This window comes from Canis lupus, chromosome X (genome assembly GCF_011100685.1).
Source record: "Canis lupus familiaris isolate Mischka breed German Shepherd chromosome X, alternate assembly UU_Cfam_GSD_1.0, whole genome shotgun sequence".
Lineage (NCBI taxonomy): Eukaryota > Metazoa > Chordata > Mammalia > Carnivora > Canidae > Canis > Canis lupus.
The window spans coordinates 1,129,932-1,142,022 of NC_049260.1; the positions used below are offsets into that span (position 1 = coordinate 1,129,932).

General features: G+C 49.8%; 1 protein-coding gene across 1 annotated transcript in view; it reads right to left on the reverse strand.

Annotated features, from left to right (window-relative positions):
- Positions 1–1,285: 1,285 nt before the first annotated feature.
- The window catches only part of DHRSX (dehydrogenase/reductase X-linked), a 138,048-nt gene continuing 127,242 nt past the window's right edge, over positions 1,286–12,091 (reverse strand). Inside the window, exon 7 of the mRNA XM_038586722.1 lies at positions 1,286–1,743. Within this exon, the coding sequence (XP_038442650.1) occupies positions 1,540–1,743 (204 nt within the window). The 3' untranslated portion in view covers positions 1,286–1,539. The remainder of the gene's footprint in view (positions 1,744–12,091) is intronic.

Genomic DNA, 12,091 nt, shown 5'->3' on the forward strand with positions numbered 1-12,091 from the left:
CAGAGGCTCAGGGGAGGGTCCTTCCTGCCTCCTGGGTGTCCCTGGGCTGGTGGCCACGACCCTCCCATCCTTGTCTCCTCGATGGTCATATGACCTCTTCTTATTTTGTAATCAAATCTCCATCTGTGCGTTTTTCATATGGGAACGTGGTGAGTGCGCTGAGCGTCCCCTGATGAGCCAGGATGCCCTCCTCATCCTAAGATCTTGATTCCACGGCAAAGAGTGCTGTGCCTCGTCCCACAAGACATTGTGCTGAGTGATTACAGATCCTTTTCCCCCTCCCTCTCCCACAGAACCCCATGGGGAGTGCTGTGTAGTCCCCTCTCCTCCCCCCTCTCCTACAGAACCCCATAGAGTGCTGTGTAGACCACTCTCCTCCTCCCTGTCCTACAGAACCCCATGGGGAGTGCTGTGTAGTCCCCTCTCCTCCCCCCTCTCCTACAGAACCCCATAGAGTGCTGTTTAGACCACTCTCCTCCTCCCTGTCCTACAGAACCCCATGGGGAGTGGTATGTAGACCTCCCTCCTCCTCCCTGTCCTATAGAACCCTATGGGGAGTGCTGTGCAGTCCCCTCTCCTCCTCCCTGTCCTACAGAACCTCATGGGGAGTGCAGTCTAGACCCTTCTCCTCCTCCCTGTCCTACAGAACCCCATGGGGAGTGGTATGTAGACCTCCCTCCTCCTCCCTGTCCTATAGAACCCCACAGGGAGGGCTGTGCAGTCCCCTCTCCTCCTCTCTGTCCTACAGAACCCCATGGGGAGTGCAGTCTAGACCCCTCTCCTCCTCTCTGTCCTACAGAACCCCATGGGGAGTGCTATGTAGACCCCTCTCCTCCTCCTTGTCCTACAGAACCCCATGGGGAGTGCTGTGTAGACCCCTCCTCTCCCTCCTCTCCTACAGAACCTCATGGGGAGTGCCACTCAGACCCCTCTCCTCCTGTCCTAGGGAACCATACAGGGAATATTGTCCTGGACCTTGTCCTCCCACCTGATGTACAGAATCCTTGACACGTCTGGTTATATACACATGACTCATGGGCTTGAGCTCATGACAGCAGCTCTGAGGGCTACAGGAAGCACCGGGGACCAGGTCAGTCTCAGGTTGTAGAGTTTCGGGGGCCCATGAGTCAGAGTGGGTGTCCAGTTCTGTGTGAATGGAAGAACAAGGACGCAGGGGACCCCCTACAGCCCCAATGATCGTGCTCCCCTAAAATGCCTATCTCACCTGGAACGCGCCTCCCCAGATCTCCTCCCTGCCTTATGCTACACAAGGAAGACCGCACAGTTGGGTTAGGCAGCATTTAATTGTTCATGGCACTTGTAGCAAATTGGCACATGATTATGGCTCAGAATCACCTACTTGGGGATTACATTCAATGTTTCTTTTGGCCCTTGATTTCCTGCAAAGGTAGGACGGCAGACAGGAGACCTCTGGGGACACAGCCATGAAGGCGGACGGCTATGAACAATGCAGACATGGGGATCTGTCACAGACCTGTGCTTGGTAGACAGAAGGCAAGGTCTTCCCCAATGCAGCAGCTACCCCGAGAAGGTGTCCTGGGACACGTCGGTGATGCCGGTCATCTGGCAACTTCTGGCCCACAGCTCTGTTTGAAGATCTAGGTCATACGTGACTGCGAGAGACTTGGTCTCTTTCTCGTTGTACAGGTAGCGGCCGCCAAGTCCCTCCAGGTCCGGGGTGACCGCTGCATAGACTGACGTCCAGGCTCCCTCATCTGGGGTCTGTGGGGAGAAGGAAGAAGGCCAGGCCATGTCAGCTTTTAGAGCAGAGCGCATGGGATTCTCAGGACCCCCACAGGTGCCGTTGGGTGAGACAGCATGCTCATCACCTGGGTCGGGAAGCTCAAGCAGAAAGCCACGAGCGCAACCTAGCGGGGTCAGAGCCCTGCAGCTCCTGGCTTCGGGTTCGACACATGCCAGGTTGCACTTCCGAGATGGGTTGGTCCATTTCCACAGGCAGATGCATATTAAAATCCCAGACGTGCGTCGTCAAGTTCTCCAGCTCCTGATGAACCCCAAATGCGTCTTATTGGCTCAAAGTGGATGAATGCGGAGCCTCTGTGTTTTAGCAACACTAGTTAGCAACTGGGTGGCTCATGGCCACCATGCAGAAAGGCTCTCGGTGTCCGTGCAGCACGGTGAGCTTCCCACGGGGGACGGACGCGTTCGCGGGCTACGGTCACTGCTTAGGGGCAAAGCAAAGTTCAAGCAGAAGCTGGAAACGCGGACGACACATATGAGGGGTGGGAGTCGGCGTGGTCAGTGGGTGTTGGCGTGGTCAGGGGGTGTCGGCGAGCCAGGAGGAGCTCAAGAGACTGCGAGTGGTGGGAACCAAGGCGCCTCCGTGCAGCGCTGTGGTTCCAGATCCAGAACCGACGGTGTCCCCCTCGCTTCTTATTGTCAGGATAAAGACGTTTTCAGGAGCTTATTTTGTTTAATAAGCTCAACCCGCCCTCCACTCTGGAGCTTCCCATGTGCCTCTGTAAGTCTAAACAGCTGACCCCCAAACAACACAGGTTTGAACTGCGCGGGTGCACTCAGATGCGGATTTTTTCAATAAATGTAACACAGTTTCATACATGTGTTTTCTCTTCCTCAGGATTTTCTTAGCTGCGTTTTCTTTCTCTATTGTGAGAATACAGCATATAGTACACACAACGGACAAATATGGGTTCCCCTACTGCGTGTGGCATCGGTAAGGCTTCCAGGCAAGCGAGGGCTTCAGTAGTTCAGCTTCGGGGAGTCAGAGGGGATACTGGGATTTTCAACTGCATGGGGGGTTGGCATTCCCATGCACACACACACTCACATGCACACATATATTCACATGTATCTGTGCTCACATGCACACACATATACTCCCTTGCAGACACATAAACTCACATGTACCTTCCCATGCACACATACTCATATGCACACAAACACATCCACACATGCACACACATTCACGTGCATACACGTAAACTCACATGCACACACGTAGTCACATGTAAATGTGCTCCCTTGAGACTCACTCACATGCACACACATGTATCCATATGTGCATTCATACATTCACACACATATACACATACATACTCATGCACACAGATATTCACATGCACACACATACTCATGTGCACATATGTTCATGTGGACACACATGTACTCACATGCACACACATATACCCATGTCTACACACATACATTCACATATACACACATACTCATGCACACAGATATTCACATGCACACATACTCATGTGCATGCATATGCTCACGTGGACACACACTCACATGCACACATATATACTCATGTCTACACACATATATTCATATACACATACAGACTCATGCACAGATATTCACATGCACACACATTCATGTGCATGCATATGCTCACGTGGACACACATGTACTCATATGCACACACATATACCCATGTCTACATACATACATTCACATACACACATACTCATGCACACATATTCACATGCACACATACTCATGTGTGCGCATATGCTCATGTGGACACAGGTACTCACATGCACACACATATACCCATGTCTACACACATACATTCACATATACACATACATACTCACGCACACACATATTCACATGCACACACTCATGTGCATGCATATGCTCACGTAGGACACACACATGCTTATGCACACGCACATGCACTCATGCATATACACATACATTCACACAGCCACACATACATTTACACACACACTCACCTGCACACATACACACAATCACCGTAGCTGGCCCTGGGCAGCCAGCTCTGCTAACATACAAAGGGGCAGAAAAAAAGAGTTGTTTTTTGGCTATAAGGCATCTTGCGGAGAATTAATCACATCCACTTACCAACAACTATCATGTGCTTAAGTACATGATAGATGTGAGGTTTAAAAAAGCAACCGCTGATCGTTCGTAGAACATTTCAAAGCCTTGGGCTTATAATGAAGACGGAAATGAGATTTCATTTGTATTCTTTAATTCCTAAATGTTTTGACAGCTCATGAAATAGATGGTTTTATTCATTTATTTCTCATTACATCTCATATCACATGCTAATCATCACCCATCAGAGCCATTATAGGACGAGCCCGTGTAAAAGGGAGGGTGTCATGATGTTGAGATGTACATATGTGTGTAGAGACGTGTGCACACACATGCTCACATGCACCCACACACTCACCCATAGACACCCATATGTGCTCATACACACTCACATGCTCCCGTGCACACATGCATGCTCACCAAGATGCACACGTGTACTCACCCACACATATATGCACCCACATGCACAGTCACATGCTCACATGCGCACACATATTATCCATATGCATACACATAGCCCACATGCACACACGTGCTCACCCACAAGCGCTCACAGTCACACACATTTGTACATGCAATGCTCACATGCACCCACACACTCACCCATATACACCCATACATGCTTAATACCCCACACACGCACACATACACGTTCACCCACACACACGCACACTGTTCACCCACATGCACACATACATGCTCACATGCACCCACATGCATATTCACCCACATGCATGGACAGTAGCCCACATGCACACACATGTGCTCACCCACAAGCTCTCACACACAGGACTTTAACCTTTGGGAACTGATCTGCATCTGCATCATCTGGAGGAGGAGGAAACACCCAAGAATCTTAGGACCTGGGTTCAAATTCTGCCTCCACCTGTTAACTGTGAGACCTTCACCGAACCACCATCCCTCTTAAGCCTGTATCCTCTCCCGGAAAATGGATATTGTAGCAATACTTTTCCAAACGAGTATCAGGGGAAACAAATGGCACCTCACAAGTGACCCATATAAACCCAACTGCGAACGGTAAACAGTAAACACGACAGGGGTGGCCATACTGTGTGCTGGGCATTGTGCCAAGGACTAACACCCATTTCACAGGTGAGGACCCAGAGCCCAGAGAAGACTAGTGCCTTCTCCACAGCACAGAGCTGGTGGGTGGAGACGCCGGGATTCGTACCCAGGGCCGCCACCTCCCTAGCCAACGTGGTTGCCCATAGCGTGTGCTGGTTTCTCCTAGAAAACACTCAGAAAGGGGCTGGGAAATGCAGATGGGACAGTGGGTTTGGGAAGACTTGTGAGCCCAAATGAGCTCTTGCAGCAGGAAACATCTCGTGCAGAGAGAGCCACCACACCTGCTTAACCAAAGGGAGAGTGTCCACGGGGCACAGCTCCTGCTTCTGTCTCGGCGAAGCAGGAAGGCTGAACATCCACCAGAAAGCCTGAAATGACCTGGACTGTGTTCCCTCCCGACCCCAAATACATATGTTGAAGCCCTCACCCCCAGGACCTCAGATGGGGCTGTATTTGGAGGTCGGGTCTTTAAAGAAGGCATTAAGGTACCATGAGGTTGTTAGTGTGCATCCTGATCCCATAGGGCTTGTGTTCCTATAAGAAGAGAGGAGAACACGGACACACCCAGAGGGACGACCACATGACGACACGGGGAGAACACAGGGTCTCCACGTCAGGAGGCCTCAGCCTGGTCTGGATCTCACACTCCCAGCTCCCAAGACGGAGAGACGATGAATGTCTAATGTTGAAGCCACCTCGTCTGCCTCGGCAGCCCCAGGCAGACTCATACGACGTCCGTGTGGTTTCTCCTCCCCAACTGGGGGCTACAGTGACAGCTGGCCGCGGTGGCTCTGTGCCCGTCCCAGGAAGGAGCTGTGTGCACATGGCTTTTCCAGGAAACAGGTGCTTATGCCTCTACTCATGGGCCGCATTGAGTCATGGCACGGACATGCTCTGATTCAGCAGGAGATACTTCTAACATACATCTCCAGTGAATGCACGCGTCCTGTTCTCACCGAGTATGCATCCGCCCCCCCCGCCCCGCCACCCCTCAGTTCATATGTGGAAGCCCTAACCCTGAACGGATGGTATTACCAGGTGGAGCCTCTGGGCCGTAATTAGGGTTGCATGAGGTCATGTCAGCAGCAGCGCCTGTCCCCATGATGGGATTGGTGCCCTAATAAGGAGAGGACACCCCAGAGCTCTCCGTCTGTCCATCACGTAAGGACACAGGGACATGGCCATGCACGTCCAGCAGAGACGTCGCAGGAGAAACCAACGTTGGCCACGCCTGCATCTCAGATTTCCAGCCTCCAGACTATGAGGAACAAGTACCTGTTGTTCAAACCTCCCCCGTCTGTGGGATTCTGTTCAAGCCGCCCAAGCTGATGAGTCCATGAGCCGACACCAAGCTCTATTTTTGAATGAGGCCACATTCCAGGTTATGAAAAAAAACACAAGGAGGAAACAACCACCCGTTTTTCCCTGAATCTCTTTGAGCTAGAACCCTGCACGCCACAGTAGTAGTGGAGGGTGAGACCAGCTTCAGTGGGAGCGTGAGAGACACCTGAGCTGCATACTCGCTTTTCCTGTGCTTCCTCTCTTCCCTCACTTTTCCTCTTTGTCTCTGTTTTGTGTTCTTACTACCTGACGTCTTGCACCTGTGGCACCTGTGGCTCATGGCACCATGATCCACCATTGGCTGGGCACCAGGTCACGGGCTGGATGTCCCAGGGAGCCACCCCCGCCCCCAACACACACACATATACACACACACTGACAAGGAAAACTAGCTGGGTTGACTGCTAACAGGTCCAGCCCTGCCGCTCTTGAAGATCTTGGGCACGGTGATTCACTGTTGCTAACTCAACGCTTCATGTTGGCAAAAAGGCAAGATCAAAAGGCTTCCTCTCCTGTGACCCCTACAATCCGTCCCTGCACGGTGAACACGTAGACGATATTTCATGACTAATAAGCTCAAGCTTGGGGATGCTCGTCTCCAGCAAAGAGAGTTATTCATCCGTTCTTCCTCTCTGGGATCACTGCTTGGGTCATTCGGTGATGGAACCTCATGTCCTAGAGAAGCTCAGCGGAGCCCATGATCTGCTGAGAGCTCTGGGGTCACGAAACCGCAACAGGCTAACGATTGCCAACCAGAGTGGGTCAACGAAGGAGAATCTCTAGCTTACTCTGTCCCGGAGTATCTACAGGAACACAGCTGACGGCATTCAAAGCTGCTCTCCTCCAACACGAAAATGGACGTTCTGTGCCTGTTTCTATAACCACACTCCCCTTCTAGAGTTTTCTAAGCTGAGCATGGAATCGTTTGGTTTTGTCTTGTTTTGTTTAATTCACCTGTAAGGATTGTCTCCTCTAGGAAAGTACCTGGGATCCGGTAGTCGGCTGTGTTCAAAATGTCTGGGCATTCAGGTCCATGATGACGAGCATGACGGAGGCAAATTACAAAGTACCTAATTAAGAGAGACATGCAGAATGACCCAATCAACTCTGTGCTCTCTCTCTCTCTGGCCTCAAGGAACACCAAGGACGGATGACCAGCATCCAACGGTGCACCTGCAGATCTATCGGAGCCCCCCGGCAAAATTTGATTATCTGCCCGTGTGCAGTTGTAGTTGAGGTGAGCTGTCTTCCAGCTCATTCCCGGGATGACGAAGTATGTTTCCCGGGCGCTGGGTAGGGAAAAAATCAGCCGGTGTCTGAATAGATAAGAAGGTCCTCTAAACAATGCTTCCTCAGGCACAAATAACATATCCCATCTTATCTACAGCTTGTAAAAAAAAAAAAACAAAAAACATATATATCATCCTTAAAGACTTGTAAGATGTCTAAAATGTAAAACCAAACCCAAGAGGGGAACGTGTTACTCTTATCAGAGGCGGGGGGATCACTAAGGAACCAGATGCCCGCGGGGAGACCAGGGAAGAGGGCTCCGCGTATTTATAGTTAAAGGTTTTCTCTGCACGAAGCCGCGGCTGGAGCTGGAAGCTATGCACCCCGTTTCAATTGGATTCAGCACAACAAATGCTTATTAAATGCTCACCAGTGTTTTGTTGGCTCTCGGGGCAAAGAAAGGCAATTTTGAAAACAACCCCGACAACCCTGGAGTTGACAACAGGCAGGGGCTATGGGTCGATGGTTGGGCACAAGCACGTGAAAAAAAAAATAATAATAAAAAAAAGAAGCCCAGTAAGTAGAATAAATACAGGATGGAATTTAAGGCGTGCTAAATAGAGCTGCAAGCAATGTACGGTTGGAGGGAAACATGAATGCCTTATAATTACATAATTACATAGCGCTTTACAGTTTTGGAAATGCTTTCACATATATTATGTTAGCAATTTTCACAACAGTCTTATGAGATATTATTATCCGGAATTAACAAATTACCAAAGCGAGGGGCATCGCGGAGGATGAGAAGGAGAGGGAAGGGGTGGCCAGATCTCGGTTCTTCCGGAGACCCCAACCCTCTGCATCTCGGTCCTCAATCGGCCTCCCTCTGGGCCCATCCCCCATGCCTATGGATTCCTTTTTCTTCTCCTTCCGTGTCTTCATGTTTGAAATGAAAACCCAATTCTGCTGTCTTCTGAGCCACAGACATTCACGGCAGCCCTGCTGGTACCTGGAAGTAGAGACTCAAGGTCGAGCATCCCTAAATCCCTCCTTGGACGTTTCCAATCACCCTGTCATCTTGACAGGCACCACCATTACCCTCACTTTCCTGAGTCGGAAACCCCATATTATCCTGATTCACATCTCAGAATCAACCAGCCAAGATGTCTTGATTTTATCTCTGGAACTAGTGTTCAAAATGATTTCTCTCCCTCTCCACCGCAGCCAGGACCACCTGCACCCCTGCAATGGTCTATAAGCAGAGCCCTCAGAAGCCCCATGTCCTGCAGTCCATCAGATGCTCTGTAGGCTGGATGGCTCTGTAGGCTCTGACCCTATTACCTCGTCACTGACATTTCTCAACTGGCGCCTGCCCTGAAATCCTAAGGTGGCCACTGCTTGTAACAGATGATAGACTTGTCTCTTGGTACACCTGAGATGTGGCTCTTCGGAGAACTGAGACATGGGTAGCTCAGATCCTTTCTAAGTCTTGATGGGGGACACAGTTGACGTGGTGTCAGTTTGACCACCCGCCATCTTGAACTACTTTCTCTCTGACATATGGTTGCAGCATTGCTCATGGACCCTTGCTTAACCTTCAATCCACCTTCAAAGGCTCCATCCCCAGGAAGCCTTCTCCTCCTGCACCCGACGCTAGGACAGACCACTGCCACCATATTCGTCCTTTCATCAATCATGAAAATGCTCAAAGTCAAAGCAAGTGATAGCTAGTGGAGTCGCCATAGCCCTGGGAGCAATGATGGGAAGTGCCCACCTGACTCCCCAGTGACCATTCTTGATCACTCTGCACCTGGAGGGATGCATGAGAGGTCATCTGTCCAAATGAACATCATGCACTGACTCCCCGCTCCACGCATCCTGATTTGATGTCATCTTCATGATACCCCTGTGGGGTAGCTCTTTTTCCACCTGCTTTACAGACAAAGATGCTGAAGCCAACACATTGGGCAAAGACATAAGAGAATAGTCTTGATAGCTGGGATCCAAGGACAGCGAGTATGAGTTTCCCTTGGCTACTCTTTTTTTTTTTTTTTTAAGATTTTATTTATTTATTCATGAGAGACACAGAGAGAAAGAGAGGTAGAGACACAGGCAGAGGTAGAAGCAGGCTCCATGCAGGGAGCCCGACGTGGGACTTGATCCCGGGACCCCAGGACCACACCCTGGGCCGAAGACAGGCGTTAAACCACTGAGACATCCAGGGATCCCGTCCGTTGGCTACTCTTAGTGAATTATCATAAGCTTCGTGGCTTCATACAACACAGAATTAGCACATTAAAATTCCACAAAGTCAGAAGTCTACAGTGAAGGTCAATGGGTAAAACCTGGGGGTTGGCAGGGGCTGTGTTCCCCCTGGACGCTCCAGGTGAGGGTCTGTCTCCTTGTCCCCTGTCATTGTCCGACTGACTCTCCCTCCTCTGTCTTATGAGGACCCGTGTGATGACACTGGGCTCCCCTGGGTCATCTGGCATCTCCTACACCCCAGGATGGAAGAGTAATAGTGGTAGGTGCCTATGGCACGAGAGAAGGTCAACTGAAGGTTGTCAATTCAGCGTGCGCTTGAATGCTGATGAACGATGGGGAGGAGCTGATGATGCAGAGGTGGGAAGAAGGATGGCCAGACGTGTGTCCTTGACTTGATTAATTAAACGCGCCATCCTCCTGACACATCCATCAAAAAGCAATCAAATGACCCCACGACTGGGTTGATTCAAATGTATATTAAAGAGAACCAACCAGCACTGGTCACATATGTTGTGAGGTGAGCGAGCACATGCTACACTGTCCATTTGATCCTTTTTAATTGGAGACCCGTGTATAAAGTATTCCAAGGAGGCCTGCTATTGTTTGACGTGAGCCCCGTACAGGGGTCCCGACGCCCACGGCACTGAGAATCACGCTTTTATGTGGCACCCACTGAACCCGAGGCCGGAAGGCAAGCAGATAGGGATGATGCCCCAATGCATGGGCCCCAACCCTGTGCTGAGCTACAGACTCTGTGCTGTTTCCTGATCCTATTTTTACTTCATTTCCATCATAATGAATATTCTTCCTACGACTTAGGTCTACAGCTTCCATATTCTTTTCTCTTCTGTACAGCGGCGGCACCACGCACACAACGGCCGGCCTGAGGTCATTTTTAATCCAAGCGGGCAGGTGCTGCAGGACGCAGGCCCAGGCGCTCTGGGCTGGGGCCAGAACGAGGTGGGTGTGGACGCTTCCCTGGCCAAAGAAACTCTTTTGAAATCTCTTTGCTTGAGGAAGTAGACACCAAACGATGAGTTGGTAGGAAGGCAAATTGGAAAGGAAGGGAGGTGATGAAGCCCTAAAGGGAGCTCCAGGTCTCGGCTGACCTCATGAGCAGTGCTCGGAGGGAATCCAGAGCGGGTGTGGGAGGCGGACCCCGCAAAAAGGCTTGGGAACCATCCTCATTAGTTCCCAAACTTGAAGAAACAGACAATTATCTAAGAGATGAAGCTGTCAACACTGACGTGGAAAGAGGGAGGAGTCCCCAAGAAAGCAGTATGTATTAGAGAAAAATTTGAAAACCAAGCTGGAATTATCTTTCTGAAAATTCCCAAACCCAGAGAGTTTGCAAAGGCTAATATTTCCACTTTTCCAAGGTACAGAGTTCTCACGATAATTACATTAGGGCTGAACTATAAGAGAGAAAAATACGGGGGGAGAAGTGGGCTTCTCGATTCTCTCGTTCTTTTGCTTTCTATGATTTTTATTTATTTAAATTTTTTTTTTTAAGATTTTATTTATTTATTCATGAGAGACACAGGCAGAAGGAAAAGCAGGCTCCCTGCGAGGAGCCTGATGCGGGACTTGATTCCGGACTCCAGCGTCACGACCTGAGCCAAAGGCAGATGCTCAACCACTGAGCCACCCAGATGCCCCTATGGCTTTTTTTTTTTTTTTTTCTTAAACAAATCATCAAGACTTTAGTATCTCAGCTTGATAAAGATAGCACAGAATGGGATCTACAGCGTTGGGATAAACATTAATCCAGAAGTCCTCAAAGAAGTGGCTGGGGAATGGGATCCTCTCGTGTACTGGACAACACTGCTGCATTACAGCAAGAATCATTCTAGAAATTGAGGACCATCCATTCTAGAGTAAGATATGGATCCACATTATCCAGATAAGGGAGTTAAAGCAAACAAAAACGTAGTCATCTCTGTAGATCCGACTCGGCAGATGTTTTCTATAAATGGCTGAACAGTAAATATTTCTCGCTTTGTGGGCCATCTGATCTCAAGGCCTTTATAACACGGACAACGTGTGAATGAATAAGCATGTGTGCCAATAAATCTTTATCGACAAACCATGTGGCCAGCCCGTGCACCACAAATACCATAATTTGGTATGTAGCGAACTATTTTGTTTTGGGTAAAATTCAACATTCATATTTCATTCAAAGGAAATGTAAAATGGGAATGATATACAGCATAGTACATAAGAAAGTACAGTGCGTGGGACCCCTGGGTGGCTCAGCGGTTTAGCGCCTGCCTTCAGCCAGGGTGTGATCCTGGTTCCGGGATCGAGTCCCACGTCG